The sequence below is a fragment of the Haliotis cracherodii genome, unplaced genomic scaffold (genome assembly GCF_022045235.1).
Source record: "Haliotis cracherodii isolate W230 unplaced genomic scaffold, xgHalCrac1.p SCAF_22, whole genome shotgun sequence".
NCBI lineage: Eukaryota > Metazoa > Mollusca > Gastropoda > Lepetellida > Haliotidae > Haliotis > Haliotis cracherodii.
In genome coordinates this window covers 1,427,628-1,445,307 of record NW_027266278.1, presented here as the reverse complement: position 1 = coordinate 1,445,307, position 17,680 = coordinate 1,427,628, and the positions used below count along the sequence as shown (strand labels likewise).

General features: G+C 40.2%; 1 protein-coding gene across 1 annotated transcript; it reads right to left on the bottom strand.

The window, feature by feature from the left end:
* Positions 1-5,118: 5,118 nt before the first annotated feature.
* LOC139471194 (Y-box factor homolog) lies at positions 5,119-15,078 on the bottom strand. Its single transcript, XM_071253480.1, has 7 exons — positions 14,917-15,078; positions 14,671-14,734; positions 10,421-10,544; positions 9,339-9,473; positions 8,306-8,473; positions 6,667-6,843; positions 5,119-5,760 (listed from the first exon to the last, which is right to left on the bottom strand). The coding sequence occupies exons 1-7, from the start codon at positions 14,975-14,977 to the stop codon at positions 5,638-5,640; spliced, it is 852 nt and encodes a 283-aa protein (XP_071109581.1). The 5' UTR covers positions 14,978-15,078; the 3' UTR covers positions 5,119-5,637.
* Positions 15,079-17,680: the final 2,602 nt, after the last annotated feature.

Sequence of the window (17,680 nt, the reverse complement as noted above, 5' to 3'; positions counted from 1 at the left end):
TGTGATATTGTTGGAATCTTGCTAAAGCGGTGTAAAACAATACTCACCCACTCCGGTACTTCTTCCAACCATCAGATTACGTTATCCACTTGTGTTATTTTGCTCCTCCCAAGTCAGTATTTATGTATGTTTGTTTATACAAAAAGTTCCCATGTGTTATGAAACCTGAGAACCTGTCTACACAAGAGTGGAAATTAAGAATGTAAAATGGCAAAAAAAGTTCTTTCATTTTTAGAAAGAAAATGTAAAACGGATTGGTTCTCAGGTTTTAAGCAACTGTTTTAGCATGCTATGCCTGTGATACATGTAAATATTTCATTGTCAAGTTTTGCAAGAGGTTTGACAAACTCATTGAAAACAGATCTTAGTGCTCGGTACCGCTACACAAAATAATAAGTGGTGATGAGCACTAAGATCTGATTATAATGAGAAATTGGTTTTGAAGAAATTAGTTTTGCTCATTTGTCATGGAGCAGATGTTTTTCCTTGGTGACTGGGCATTATGCTTTCTTTTTTTCTCCAATGAATTGGTTTAGTTGTCATACAAAAACATCTCCCTCTATTGTGCAGAGTTGCATCCCTTGGGCACACCAGGAACCTCTGATTGTGGGTTTGAATCCTCGTTTGCCCAGGACAGGGTAAACCCAATCTCATTAAAATGGGATCTTAGCCTCGCTACCGCATAAACAAAGGTCTGAAGATGGCCCATTATGGGTCACGTCATAACAATCTTTCTTTCAACCAATCACAGCATTGCTTGCCAGATGGGGGGCGGTGGGGTAGCCTAGTGGTTAAAGCGTTCGCTTGTCACGCGGAAGACCTGGGATTGATTCCCGACATGGGTACAATGTGTGAAGCCCATTTCTGGTGATATTGCTGGACTATTGCTAAAAGCGGCGTAAAACCATACTCACTCACTCACTCGCCAGATAGGGAAGGTAACAGTTAGAATGCATTTCTAATCATGCAGCCTTGAAAAACTATGGGCAGAATGACCGAGTTTGTCAAAATTGACTATTTCTTGCTTCAATTGAACAAACATTTGAGAAGGAGGTGACTGTGCCTAGCCTATGGGAAGTCCTGCCATCCAATCTTGGCCATCTGTTAGACATGCCAGAATTGGTTTGTTCCCTTTCCAAATTTTTAGACGTTATTTTTCAAAGCGTAGACAGGAATGGAAGTCGCCAGTTTGAAACTAGTGCTGTTAAGCTCGAGAAAGCTGCATTCTGATAAGCTAATTTTATCTACTTGTTAGGCATTTCATTGGTAACGAACTGTCGTTCTGACTTGACCCTTAATGGGATGTCCTGAGATCTTTGGAGTGAGAACTGATTTAAATAAGATTGGGTTTGTCTTGATTAGTTTGTCTTGATTAGTTTGCCAGCACCATACATGTGCTCATGGGTTTCACCTGCAAATTTACCTGTTTTGTACAGTAAAAGTATTCCTTAATCTACTCAGAATTAACATAGTTTTTTCTCGTAATGCAACTTTTTCTCTCAAATAGTTATTGGGAAGTACTATGCTAGCTTGTATTAACCACCTCCAGCTGTGTGGTAAGCGATCTGTAAACATTGCTTGCTTGTATGTTGTTTAGCGCTGCACTCAGCAACATTCCAGCTATATGAGGGCGGTCTGTAAATAATCGAGTCTGGACCAGACCAGCCAGTGATTGATATCAGTCTGTAAACAATTCAATATACAACTCAAAAGAAGTTGAAGAACACTCAATTCTTTCATATTAGTATGGTTAGTGTGTCATGGTATGACAGATTCACTATGGTCGTGTGAAAGAATTGTGTGTTCTTAACTTCTTCTGTTTAGTGTATGTAAACTTGTGGCCACGTTTCTATCACACAGGAACGTGACCATGAGAAGGCTGTATACATTATTCATCGTATATTACTGAAAAGGGGGAATAACTCATTTCTTTCCAGAAAAATGAAATATTCCTGAAGAGAAGTATTCATTCGACTGAGTTAATTATAACAATTTCCAGGATTCAAATCACATTTAGCAACATTGCTGTACCAATCGTGTTTGGGCACACACCAGCAGTTGTGTTTTTACTTTTTATAAAAATCTAAGCAAACGATTTTGAGTTGAACTTAAAGCTTATGTTGTACTTTGTTTATATGTTCAATTTGATGCATTCAGTATTGCTGTCGGTGACTTTTGTAAATAAGTTTAGCCTTCGTATATTTCTCCATGTAACTAATAGAAACCTGTTTTATACTGAATTATGTTTTCAGTTTCCTTACATTCCATATTTTAAACGAGCTCAGATGCTGTGGTCATGCTGCAGAGTGTGTTACTGAAACGATAAAATTTGGAATATTTCTGGAAGTATCGATATATATATAGAATACTAAACGAGCTCCCGTGTAATACCAATTTTATGAAACGAGTGAATAGTTGTGGTATCTGACGAGCGAAAGCGAGTCAGATACCACAACTATTCACGAGTTTCATAAAATTGGTTTTACACGAGAGCGAGTTTAGTATTTTATTTATTACTTGTCATTTATAATGTTTTTTTTATAATTATACTGTTGAGTGTAAATAGGCTGACACCTACACGATCCATGGCATAATCCAATTGAGTTTAACAGAATAATACGTCAAAAGTTGAAACGTATGAATTTTTAATATCACACAATGGTCCACTTTTAGAATTCAGGCGTTCGTCCCACAAAATTATCATAGTGCTAAGGCTGTCACAACTCACATAATTTAACTTCTAAGGGTAACGACGGTCGTTGCGCTAGAGTACGATCGCCTTGTGGAACGGGGCCTTGCACCTCAAAGTTTACAATCACGTCACAATACCCGATGACGTAATTTGTTGAATTTTGTTGCAAGATCCATCGGCGAAACAATGCCATGTGACGTCAGCCTAGCAACAAGGTTGCTGGGGTCATCGAGTGTGCATAAGCTCCTCCCAGTGATCTATCATCTCCACACACAATGCCGTTGAATAAGCCAAGGGATGTTGAGAGCTTTCAATATTTGTTCGTGAAACGTGTTCCGAGAGTACATAAGCACGCGTTTTGGTATTACACAATGTGTAATAAAGCTGTATGTTTATTAAACGGGTCATCTCTTCACGGGCAAGTAATAAAACAAAGTAAGCATCTTGTAGTTCTCATTCCAACTGGACAAATCATAACCTGATACATTCCGTGCAATATGTTATTTGGGATCTGGAATAGCGTGATGAAGAAAAAACCATTATGTCACACTGTTGGCAGTTGCTGGTTTTGTTAGCATGGTTTTTGTTGTTGTAAAATTGTTTTTCAATCTTCAATAAGTAGAGTTCTTCATCTTATACATTGTAACCATGGTTACAATCATTCCAGCCGGTCTGGAGATACTCCGTCCATATTAAAGTATTTTCCAAATAAATTCTGTTTTAACACTTGGACATGTTGAGTTTTTGTTTCATGAAGACATTCAGGGCTTCACTGGGAGATGAATTAGCTACCTTTCTCAATGTGCCTTTTCAGCTTTGTAGAAAAACAGCAGATTGAGAAAAAAAAGATGTGCTTGGTAATTCTCAAACAATGAATTTGTAAAAGCGTATTCAGCACCCTGCTAAAAAAACGCCCCTAAAAGCGACAATGTCAAAGTTGTCTTTTGAAAATCGAAAATTTACAATAGTTTGTATTTGTGTGTATTACAGATTTAACAAAGCAGCTGCACAGTCATTGTAGTTTTAATAAACCTCCACCACCTGTTAATATAAGAAACTGTGAATACAGTATTTAAAAAAAGTTCCTTAATGTTTGTGTGGGAGTGATGTTCTCTGCTGTTGCCAATACAACAGCTGTATCTGAATGGCCTGGAAATAATCACACCAGTGGTTGAAAGCACCAGCAACAAAGCCAAGTGATTGGGACACGTTGACAATGTCGGTCAAATCGCACGCTGTAATGAACCCTTCCTCCTGTAAGTTATCACACGCATAGAACACCAGTGGCGTGAGAGTGGTTTTAACACCGCTTTTAACAGTATTCCAGTTATATCACGGCGTGTCAGCTTAACGTGGGTGGGAAGCCCGAAGTGATGCAGGTCTGACATTTACCCCTTTGGTGAAACCTACGGTAACAGGTCTGGTGCCGATAAACCTAGAAACATAACCGGGGTGAACCTGGATTCAAACCCACAATCATAGGTTTCTGGCTCGCCCAAGGGACGCAACTCTGCACAGCGAATCGCGGCGTCTTAAGACCTCAGTGGAGATCCGGGTTAGAAATGATCTGTAAAATGTACAGGATACTGGGAACTTTCTTCACCCAGAATACTGTACAGGAATTTGTTTGAATTACTTCGGAGTTATGAAGTTGAGAATATTAACATCTCTTGAAGTGTTACTTGTTCACACTTGTCTATCCAAAACTATTTTGTCTGACAATGAAAGGAAGCTAAAATGTCTCAGAATGATTTTCTTTTCACACAATTTGTCGTTATTCAGATTATTAATCCCTTCGAACAATGCACCGACGTTAACTTCCTGGTGACGTGAAAGACAAAACAACTCAAAACCTCAAGAGCAGTGCTTAATCTAACTTACGAAATCTACTTTTCCATCTTAACATACTTGGAAGCGAGTATCTATGTACACTTCTCAGAGCAATAACGTCCGTCCGAATACAATGCACAACATGCATGCAGTTATTGGTCTGCTATGCAGAAGAATGGCCTTGCTTCTAGGCTCTCCGTGCAATACAACTTTCTCGTAACAGCTCTTGGCTATTACCTTAAATGTGTGGAAGGCGGACGTTGTGAAAAAACAAAAAACAATACCAAAATATTTTCATGATCCCGAAATATTTTTGTTCAATATAGTTGGAACAGCTGGAATTTGCCTTTGCGTTACATTGAGTACTGTTCCTACCAAACCTCCAGTAGAGACAAGTCTCAAACATGCTCAAAGACTTAACTTGTCATTTGATAGGGTCAACCCAACCTACAAAATGTACCAGTGTTGAAACTTGCAGGTTGTCTGCTAGATTTTCATCTACAGAACCTGAAATCTTATAGTTTGGGTGATGGTTCTCCCCTCGACTTTCAGCCTTTATTTTGTTAACACAGATAGTACAATCAGAACCAAAACAATTCTGGGTGTTGGCAAAATTTATTTATGCACATGCTTGTTATTTCACAAAAAGCCTTGGGCAAAAAACAAGGATGGAAAACTTCCAAATCAAATAATAGCTACTGTAATAAAAAAAAAATTGATTGACATCTGATGGATGCAACACCAATCAACTACATCAAAATACATCACTGTTCTTGGAACACCAAAAAAATAGATATCTTCAATAAAATTCAATAGTAAAGTACAAAAATTGTCCAAGTACAAAAAGTCAAGAATGTATTAACTTAAAAGTCTGGCAGTTGAAATCTGTCGTTTGTCAAGAGTTTGTGGATGCATAGTTGATACAGGCGTTCCATCCACCCAACTCTCCTTGCTCCATGCATGTGCAGTAGTTTTATGTTGTCTAAGCTCAGCTTGAGAAGTCACTACACAGGTGGTCAGTACAGCTGGTACCAGTTGACAATGACGTACGTACGCACGCACGGCGATTGGCAATAGGTTAGACGTTGTCTTGCCGCTAACCCTGACTTGCTTGTCTATTCTGTTTTGTCGGCAGCAGCACTGGAGCTACCTTCATCTTTGGGCGAAGAATCTCCCTCAGATTGTTTGGTGTCAGAGGTTTTCTTATTTTCTCCGTTCTCGCCTTCCTGGTCTCCTTCCTGTGAAAGATAATGTTACTTTGTAGTGAGGGTGTAAACATTGGCAATGTCAGCAGGTATTACTCAACTTCTGACAGGAACACTGTTAAGTCTGTTTTCCAAACTCCCAAGAACAGCGTAAAAAATGGGTACTTTGATCATCTTAACTTGAAATGAAGCTGAAAATGCGTTGGTTCCACCGAGTGTTGAATACTATTTGCATGACAACATCTCCCAGTGATCGGACACATTGTCACAACCTGCACGGTGACAATATCCCTATCAATAGTTCTGCAGTCTATGAGTTTGTGTCACATGGGACGTGAGTGCAGTATCAGATCACTTTAATGGAGTTGCTTAAAGCTGCACTCAGCAATACACCATCAATAGAACAGTGAGAAGAAACTGCATCTGGGCCAGACAACCCCATTGTTATGAGGACCAACCTACACTGCCAGGATTTGACACATAATCCATTAAGTGTGAGCCTGACAACACAATCCATATTGTCACATCTTGCAAGAAGCTGAATTCCAAGTCTAACTTGGAGACCCTATAGGCGAATTGTTGTTTGGATTACCCCGCAGTTGGAACGTAAGAATAGGGAAGGAACATCTTAACATCTCTTGAAAAGCAACTTGTTAATGATTGTCAGTTTAAAAATATTTTTCCGACTATGAAAGGAAGCTTAAATTTCTAGCATGATTTTCTTATTTGTCATGGTGATACAACATCTATTCGAACAATGCATTGATATCAACATCCGAGTAACATGAAGGATAAATCATCTCAGTGCAGTGTTTAATCAAACTTATTAAATCGTTCGTCCGAATAACCAACCCGTTCTCTCTCTGAGCAATAACTTTCTCTTACAAGGAGATGCTTGGGTAATTCTAACCCTGAATTCCCAAGTTGAAGAGCTCTTACCCTCTTCTTGGCTGGTCTTCGCCTACGCCTCGGTGGACCTCGGGGTCCAGGTCCTCCCTGTCCCATGGGCATACCCTGGTCGTAGTAATGCCTGGGTGGCTGGTAGAAGCGACGGTAGAAGGGGCGGCGGCGTTGGGGGGGCATCCGTTGACCTCCATTCTCATAATCACCTTCTACCTATAAGCAGAAATCAGAGGAAAGTTAGACAACCATACATAGCTTTCAGATGAATAATGAGTCAATGCCCCTAGGATATGAATCATTCCAAAAGGTCCTGTACATTTCTCTCAAATTTGGTTTTGCTTGTTTGACGGAGCACTCAGCAATATTCCAGCTACACAACAGCGGCCTGGAAATATTTGAGTCAGGACCAATTCAGTGATTGATTTTGTGAGCAACAACAAACACAAGAGTGTACAATAACAATGAACCAAGTCACAGAGCCTCACCCTCCAATCTATTTGGTCGCCTAGATTGCTGGAGACCTATTCTTACCTCTCAAATTTGGTAGTGAAGGATGTTTTTACGCTGCTTTTAGCAATACTGCGGCGGGAGACACAAGAAAAGGGCTTCACACACTGTACCCATTTGGGGAATTTTAATCTCACAATACAACTGTAGCAAGGTGATGTTTTAGAGTTTCATAATGGTGACAATACAAACTTGATTATCACCATACAAAGAATGCAGACATTCAATTCGATGTGAGGATTCTGCCTATAACTGATAAGCTAACAAGGCTGCGTGGTTATAAGGAAGTTAGGTTCCTTCTCCTGCCTTTTAAGATTTAAAACAAAATATGAAATGATGTTTTAGGTGTATTTAACTGTTCTAAATTTATAGGCTTGACTCTGAAAGTAAATTATCTCAGAATTGTATTTCGGAAACTAGCTCCTTTGTATGTATGCTGTTTCATGTGTATCTGTGCGCATATTAATTGAAAGTAACTGGGTTTTGAATATTTTTCTTTTACGCAAATACGCTGCTTATCTGCAGCTCTGGCGTGCATCAGTGCATTGAATCAATATTCATTGTGTTGTACCAGGATCTTGTTCCATTCTATTCATGAACATCAATTCATTTCGCTACTGATTCAAATTTTACTCTATACTGTGATATGAATCGCAAAACAGCCTTGTTGGTCATAAAATATTGTTTTACACTTTAAACTTCATTTAATCCAGTGTATTATATTAGATTCTATGCCCTGGCCTGGCCAAATGCTTTGTTCAAGTCCACTTAAAAGACAACACTAAATGAAGTCGTCCCATTCAAGTACACGGTACTTTCAGAATCGAAACAAAGGGGAATATGGCTTTAACTACACAATGCACATCAAACAACCATAAAAGTCTGGCAGCATAAGTACTACAAGGATTCCCATTCATTGTAATTCTGTTTGCAGAATCCTGAGCTGACTATGATCTATGTATCCCGAATTCAGTTGTCCTTTTGATTTATTTATTTTTAAATAAGTTGTAGGGAAAGTCACCTGACCAGCATAGAAAGCTGGGGACCTATTCTAACCCAGAATCCTTGTGATGCAAATGAGCCAAGGAACATAACATGGGCATGTAACACATTGGATAATAGAGGATGCAAGTTCACTCCCTTTCTAGAGAGTCAATAGGATAAGTACCTGTCCCTCTCGTTCTCGATCTCGATCTCCTTGGTAACCGCGTGGCGGCCCACGGCCTCGCATGGGTGCCCGATAGTATCTGCGAGGAGCCCAGTATGGCCGTCTTCGGGGTGGGGGTCTTTGCTCTGGCTCGCCTTCTTCTTCCTCCTCCTCAGGTCCTTCATAGTACTGCAAGTTAAGGTTGTCATTGAAGGAAATGTCAGCATAACACTAACCTGTTACCAGAAACCTGGGTACTAGTTTTAAGAAATTTAGAGTCCAGAAAATATAATTTTTTACTGTTGTATCAATTTAGGGTTAGGGCAACTTGGCTTCCCTTCAAAAGAGTGACACCTTTCAGTTCTATCCGTATCTACAGTGATCTATGGATAATAAGAAACGTCTAGTGGATCACATACAGATTCACCAGGATTATTTCTGCAATCTTGTATCCTTGGTGCTAGTGTTTGAATTAATTTTAAAACCTAACATGACAGTAGGGCAGGTGACCCATAAATGTTGCCTGTCCATCTTCAAAGTTATCTGTCCACATTCAGACATCATAAATATTGAAAAATCGCAAAAACTAAGACACAAATTGTGTCTTGATTCAGTTGAAATCTTATTGTACAAGGAGTCATAATGAAACTGAATATGCATGTAGGCTAAAAATGATCTGCCAGACAGTTGGGCAGGTGGAGTAGAATTCCTGCAAAAGTTCCCAGCCACGGGCAGGCAGTTATTTCAGGGACTGCTTGGTGCATCACACAGGGTTCACTCCAGGAATTTCCTGACATGGGCCCTTTATATGAAAATTTCAAATATTCCAGGGGTTCACCCATGCAGCACAATGTTAAAATGACCCATTGTATTTGAAAATGTGGGCCTTTTTTCAAATTTAGGAGCTAAAAGCACAAGGCCCAACCCTAGAATTATCCCTGATTACACGTCACAAGATTTCATATTCTGATTACTACAGTGGTGGGAAAGTAGGGGGCCAAAGACCCCGCACAGAACAAAGTAGCCAGCTTAATGTTAAGAGGAAAGTACTCACTGGTCGTCTGGGGCCACCACCGCGACCTCCTCCCCTGGGGTACCAGTTACGTCGGTATCTACGGCGGTCGGCAGCATACTTGCTGCCTTGGACAAATGTACCGCCGGGTCCAGTGACGCTGGCTGCCTCGTTACCCTGCAAGACCATAACAAAATGAATGATATTCTCAGGCTATTCTGCATATTCAGCTAGCATTGTGTAGCAATACTAACATATACCTGTCCATAGCTCTGTTTGAGATGCAATCAGTATACATATTACTTATGTACAGTAAAAGGTACCAGTAAATGTAAATTGTATGGCAATATATTTTTACATGTGTCTACTTCCATATTCTTGGCTCCTATCTGGAAAATCAAATGTCCATCTCATTTAAATCAGATCTTAGTTCTCGCTACCGCTAAACAAAGATCTGAGGACATTCCATTACGGGTCATGTCAGACCGACCTTGTGCGAACTTTGACCGACCAATGGAATTACTGACAAGAAGTCAACATTAGCCAATCAGAAGGCAGCTTTCTCGTGCTTTACGGCACTAATTGGCTACTACGCCTCGAAACATTTTGACAAATTCTCAATTACAAATTTGAAACCTGAACATTCTGGAAGGCTAATAGATGGTCTAGATTGTATGGATTCGGTCGCTAAACCCGTAACTATCATTCGGAATACCCTGTGTTAAAGTTTGAGGTTGCATGATTAGAAATCACATTCCGACTGTCACTTTCATGATCTGGTTAGTGACGCTCTGATTGGTGGGATGAAAGGTCGTTCTGATGTGACCCCTTATGTTAAGTCTTCAGATCTTTGTTTAGCGTTGGGAGAGAGAAGGTCTGATTTTAATGTGATCGATCAAATGTTTACTGGAAGTCACTGCAATCCAGATATACAATACATTAAAATAAGGGAATAGTCAGAATTTACATGATCTTTCTCACGGACGACTTACACTGATTCTTTCATGTTACAAATTAATCTGTTAGCCATGACCATGATGACAGATCAGCTACAGCAATATAAAGAACTGGGTGTTCTTAACTTCTTTGAGTAGTATAGGAAAAGTTTTCAAAGGGATACGTACCTTTTCCCCTTCAACTACATCAAATTCCACTTTTTCCCCATCCCCCACACTTCTAAGGTATTTCTTTGGGTTGTTCTTCACTATAGCTGTCTGATGGACAAACACATCTTCCTTGGTGTCATCACTGAAAATAACAACTCCATCATATCATCCACTTCAAACCTGGCATCTGTGTTTGAATCTAGACATGACATTTCAGAGACCTTGTCCTAAAGCAGATGTCAAAGAAAATGATTGAGAGGTACCTAGATATAGGTGGCGGAAGTAAAGGACCACAGGACCCCTTCATTTGGAACACCAAGTATTGTTCGAGGTGTTTACACTTCATTGAATTTGGTTCAAAGCTGCTTTGAATAGTATTTCAGTGATATCAAAGTGTGTCAGCTTGATGCATACAAGCTTTTGGTTAGTTGGGTATTTTACACGGGTTTGATTTTGACTGGGTATCCAAATATTTTTTACCCATCTGTTTTTGGGTAATTAAACTTGAAAACTAGTTTCATAAGAATGCTTGTTAATCATTAAAACTAAATGAATAGTAGTATACCCATACGCTTTAGGACGCAACTGTGCACAGCATAAAAGGGGTGCTTTGGGCGACTGGGACACCCATGACCCCTACACACAAGGTCAAGGTCACTCAAATTGATCTTATTTTAGTCGTGATATTTAAAAAGAAATTCTCATTAATTTACAACTTATTAAACTTAGTTGATGTATTAAAAACATGCCTTGAATGATTTTATTTCTTCTGTGTAAAGTGACATGAATCCAGGTGTTGGATAGTTTCCAGTGTGTGTTTAACGCCACACTCAGCAATATTCCTGCTATATGACGGCAGTTTGTAAATAATTGAGTCTGGACCAGACAATCCAGTGAATGACATGAGCATCGATCCACACAATTGGGAGAAGATGACATGCATCAACCAAGTCAGCGAGTCTGACCACCCAATCCACCAAATCCTGTTAGCCGCCTCTAGAACAATAATTGCTGCCTTTTATGGCAAGCATGGGTTGCTGAAGACCTATTCTACCCGGGTAGTGTTTCTAGTAGAAAATGGGACTCCAGGAAACTTAGCACAGAAGTACTTTGATTGGCAGATTAACATGACAAACCGAAAGCATGCGACAGATTAACAACAGATACAAAAAGAACTTGAGTTAAATAATTTTTGTTGTCTCTAGTCCGCAAAATATCTACTTCATTTGCCATTATTGTCTTCAAAATTGAGCATTTCAAGTTTGTATGACAATGAGGCAGTGTATATTGTAACCTTACTATTGATGACAGTAGCAATTTGAGGCGTGTGTACAATGTTGAGTTGTGGTAGTGACCTTGATTTAGAGTGACTTTCCTTGGTTGTTTACATGTCGTTCAAACTGTCCGAGCTCTTCACATCTTTGCTAGACTAGAGCTTCACTGTGAGGAGCATGTCCTGTTTACAGCCATCAACTTCTGGAAACTACATTATTCAAACCAGCATGTCCTAAAAGCCTGAGTGCCTGTATAGGTGCGAGACAAGGTTATTTCAAGGACATTCTTCCAAGAACAGATTCTTTCTGGCAAATGCAGAGAGGAAACATTGGAAAGCCCAAACTTGTCATCCCGTTTCCTTGATTCAAGTACAGCACACACCTCAGACGTTCAACTGTGACAAATACTGACTTGTGTAATGGGGATTAATACTTATTGCTGCTGTCACAGTGTTCCTGATTACCAGTAATTACCAGTTTTTTATCGGTAAAATTAGGCTTGGACTGTTAATTCATGTTACTGCCTGTCCCTGTAGAACGGCAAATAAAGTACCTTATAATTTAAATATTTAAGGATGTCGTCAGTTGTCCCTAATGATTTTTAATGTTATTTTTAGACATTGAGGAATTCCCTTAAAGTAGTTCTGTATGACTCCGCTCAATTGACAACGTAATCATGTGACATACTGACGTTCATCGGGAAATGAACAACAGTCAGCTTGGAAGTATTCACCGCTACTGTCAATATTTGTTGAACAAAACATTCATATAAGTATATTTTTCGAACAGTCAGCTTGCCATCTGGGTTTCCCGATGTCTATTTTTGGCGCTATCAAATAACATTTCGCTTCAAGGTTAAATATATACAATATATTAGCGATTTAGTCTCGAAATATTCAAAAAAGAGTTGCAAGAGTTAAAACCAGGTAATTTTCATACGTTTTTTCATTTGTTGAAAGTTGGAACTGACAAAAATTAGGGGGGGGGGGGGGGCAATTTTTGCCAGTCAATTTCAAAAGCCAGCGGGAACTCTGACACATATTTTGCTTCACTGTATTGCCTCTTATGATTCTAAACCTAATCTTGGGTTTGAATATAATTAGTTAATTATTCATTGATCTTGTGTGGATTATTACCGAGTTCAGAATTTAGTTCTGCACATACCAATTTCAGGGTGAACCTTCGCGTTTTAATTCAGGGAAACATTCAACAGTTGTGAAGTCCTTGTCTTAGCCCAGATCAGGGATAGAGGTGAGCACCATCCACCTAGCCTGGACAAGTTTAGTTATTGTCAAAAGTATACAAAGGACTTGTAGAATGTCAAACATTTTGCGGGTGGGTGGGGAATTACTGCCAGATCCCTGTTGATGTATCAAGGTAAAGGGTGTGCCTAGATAGGAGACAAATCTCAAGGATCCTAGAATGCCAATCTAGGCTCGATTTTACTTAATAAAAACATGCACCAGTGCAACCTATTATTGATCACTGACTAGTCTTGTGTTGTTAGTTGCAGTTCTTTAAAACTTGTGAGATTGCAAATTAAACAGGAAAGTCCTAGTTTATGCAAAACTGTCTTTCATGCACAGTTTGAGTTATTTGACTGATCTTACATTTACAATATGGGTTGATTTAACGTGGCCAGTTAAATTTACAAAGGGCTTGCTGAAATGTAAAGTAGATGGCCCGTCTGTCTAGTCAAAATTTCACCCCTTCACCATGTCTGTTAAAGATTTTAAATTGGATTTTCTCATTAGAATAACAACTGGTCGTAATTTTATAATGTTGTGTACAGCTTCTTTATTTGCTAATATAAGAAAATGGAGAGAACAAAATTAATAAGAGCAGGAAAACATGTTTTAGGGGCTAGGAGTTTCATCACAATCAGAGCCCTGCCAGCTGGATACGCAACCTCAGGTATGGCCTCCATTTAATTGTAGGCCAAGGAAAGACGTCTGCCCGTCTGCCCCTTCTCATATGCATTGCCGCTCAGATTTGTTACACACATTTTGGAGGGAGGATACGAGCAGAAACACTTACCTAGGCCAGTTTGCAGAAGGGCCAGTAACTTTTAAAAAGAGCAAGCATTGCTGGCTACATATAAATTTGTTGCTAGATCTACCCCTGTTTACAAAAGTATTTCTAGTTGATTTAAACTTGGAAGTATACCCCATCAGGACCCTCCGGTAGGGCCTACTGAATAATAATGGCTCGCAGCTTTGGGGAATGTGTCTTTTTAGTAATAAAAGTGATACATAACTAAATTCAATCATTCCACAACAAACCATACAAATGGAAATCTGAGGAAAAATTCACAATGCGACACAAAGTGCCTTTCACAGTTTTTCTAAGGCTATTGAATGACTTAACCAGGCTGCACAGTCTACACAAGCCTTTGGATTATACAAAGGCAGAATACACGCAGAAACCACAAAGCATGTGAAACTAGTTTGGGCGACACCAGGAAATCACCGTGCAAACCCGCTAATCCGAATCGCCTCCAGAAAATTTTGCAAGTTCTAACATGAGAGTACACGCACGCCTGCTCTGGAGCTTATCTGATTAGCGAATCTCGAATTCTTTTGTAGCATGCTTATGACGCATGCAATCGCACCTAGTTCAACGAAAAGTTACCTACACGTAAATCGTTTCCAAAGCTGCCAAACAGGCACTCTCCCTACACTTAAGTGCAGCTGCTACGTATGCAAATTGCAGGTAGCTGGCTATTTCTTTCTCGAGCGCGCACGCAGACCATGCCGAACACGGGCACGCCCCCTTTTCTAGACAAAATGGCTAACATTCCAAAGCCACGTGGCCTTGATTAAAACGCTATTATTTCAAACGTAACATAACTAAGAACATAAATATGGCATAATTTGGATACTCTGACAATATAAGTACACTACCCGACAGGCAATCGTCTTACTGCATCACACACTTCCACATGTAAGCGCTTACCAACACACTAGTCTAGCGGCATCTTCCAAAGTAACTTACCGGTTTATGAAGCCATATCCGCTCTTAACGTTGAACCACTTGACGGTACCGGTGACCCTTGTTGCTAAAAACAAAGAAAGTTAATAAGCTGTCAATTGCCATTTGTCATTTACCCATAGACCACAAATTATGATGACGAGACGACAAAACATGACGCGTGTAGGAACGCCGGTGGGAGACCACGAGGTTGACCTCAATTGCAACGAAATTCAAATCTTGATTTTCCAAGATATCTGACATATTTACCTAGAACTTTCTTTTCAACTACCGCCGGCTTTTCCTCCTGTTGTTGTTCGGAGTCGGACATGGCTCTTAGCTTGATGGTAAAGCTGTCCTGTCACTGGACTCTTGCTCTCCCTTTGTTCCCCACTCTCAAAATGGCCACCGCATGCCTGGTGAAGAACGCGCCGGTCGCAACATTTGATTGGTTGATTATTGGTGACGCATTGAGGTGACTCACCAGCCATTGGTCATTTGATGCAGGCTTGTACAGTTGCACAGCATTTAATTCCCTTAAACGATCTGCAGCATACTGTTGGTTTAAGGTTGTGTAGCAGAAACTGTTGCGATTATTCGAGTTTATGGACTTTCCCCCATATTAACTGTATCGCATCGTGTGTATGGATTGGCGCACTCCTGAGGAATTCCCCTGCACAACCCATTTTCTGGAATTGAAGAATCGATGTTGAGGATGTGTGTAAACAAAGACATATATCCGATTTGAATAGATTAGACACGTTGTGATGTTGAAGTAGGACATTTCTCATTCCTGTACAAAGGACTTTCTTTGTCCCAACTATTAGGTATAGAGATACGCAGAGGAATTACTAAATTTAGGAGTAGGTCAAAGGGTGCCGCTCCATATAAAGCATTGTGCGTCTTGCCCGACAGAATTGATATTATTCATTCGTCTTAATTCGAGCGGTTGTATTTGTTGTAGACTGACATACATATAGTCTATAAAATCTTCGATTATACAATACATTTCTCGCCTCTAAAATTAAAACAAATGATTTTCCGGATGCTGTTTCAATAGAGCTGGCTAGACTTGTATGTAAATCTATAGTGGTTTTGTTTTCATAAAATACATATATTCCACAGTCATGGTGCAGGACTGCATTTGTTAGAGAAGAATAAGATCACGTGAAATAGTGACTGTACCCGGCCCCTCAACGCAATGTTTCGTTTCTGAACGGATGTTTGGTATTTAGCCAGGTAATATTTCGTGGGTTTTCCAAATGTAATCATTCTTATGAATTGAGCGATCTCCAGTGTTCGGACGTATTAATTTGTACCCATGTCACTAACGTAAAGAGTGAGTGAGTAAGTGAGTGAGCTTTAAGCAATATTCCAGCAATATCAGGCGGGGGACACCAGAAATGGGCTTCACACATTGTACCCATGTCGGGAATCGAACCCTGGTCTTCGGCGTGACGAGCGAACGCTTTAACCACTAGACTACCCGACCGCCCCTAACCTAATGATAACGAACAGTAACGTATAGTGTTAGCATGTGTTCTGTATCTGCAGCTATGTACCCGTATCGTGCTTCATGAGTTAAAGAACACCCGATCGTTTCACACAAATTTTCTATTGTTATTCTATTGTTAATCTGTCATGACAGATATATAGTCTTTGAAGGGCATTTAGAAGTGAGTGAGTGAGTATGGTTTTACGCCGCTTTTAGCAATATTCCAGCAATATCACGGCGGGGGACACCAGAAATGGACTTCACACATTGTACCCAATGTCGGGAATCGAACCCGGGTCTTCAGCGTGACGAGCGAACGCTTTAACCACTAGGCTACCCGACCGCCCCCATTTAGAAGTGAGACACCTAACGGGGAGAATTTATGGATGTCAACTTCTTTATTATGAGGAACACAATGTTTCGGAGTATATGCTTACTCCTTCATCGGGTGAATCGCAATTTATGATGACTCACGCGATGAGGAGTAAGTACATACTCCGAAACGTTGAGTTCTTCATAAAAAAAGAAGTTGACATCCATACATTCTCTTCCTTACTACAGTACAGGTCTTAGACATAGTAAAACACATTAATCTCTTTTAGGTAATTTATTAATTATCGAACACCGACCTTCCGCTCTCCAGGCAGACGTTCTATCCACTGGACCACTTAGAAGGCCAGGGAATCGAACACCGACCTTCCGCTCTCCAGACAGACGTTCTGTCCACTGGACCACTCAGAAGGCCAGGCAATCGAACACCGACCACCCGCTCTCCAGGCAGACGTCAGCTTTTAATGTGCGCAGCATAATCACTTTAAATTGAACATAAGAACATTATTTATATAACTAGAAAGGTAGATTTCTTTATAAATATACACGGTTTTGCGACCATATCTGTCCAACACGGTATCATTCGTGTCAAGCCAGAGCTACTGTGGAGAATAAAATGTCTTGTGTTAGATGAAAGTGAGTGAGTGAGTGAGTATGGTTTTACGTCGCTTTAAGCAATATTCCAGCAATATCACAGCGGGGGACACACATTGTGCCCATGTCGGGAATCGAACCCGGGTCTTCGGCTTTACGAGCGAAGGTTTTAACCACTAGGCTACCCGATCGCCCCTTCAGATAACTAACGGACCCGTGAAGATCCGGGGTAGAATAGGTCTTCAGCAACTTTAGCAAAAATAGACTTTGTTTTTTTCCATCGTCAGTACTATACACGGGTTAGTACACATCACCATCACCAATGAGTGAATGAGTCGGTTAGTTTAGGTTAACGCCGCTTCGAACAGTATTTCAATAATATCACTCTCAGCTTGATATGGGAAGAGCCCCTTGAGGAATAGGTCTTCATTCTTGTCGTTATGTCCCCCTTTCACTACGACCACGGATATCCCGAATCACCCCGAATCGGAAACCTTCGAAATTCGTGATGATTCGACCAAAGATGCAAACTTTCGTGGAGATTCGGTAGGAGGTACGAAGCAGTTACGACAAACGTACGACGGAGTTACGAAAACTCATTGCTAATCGGGTTGA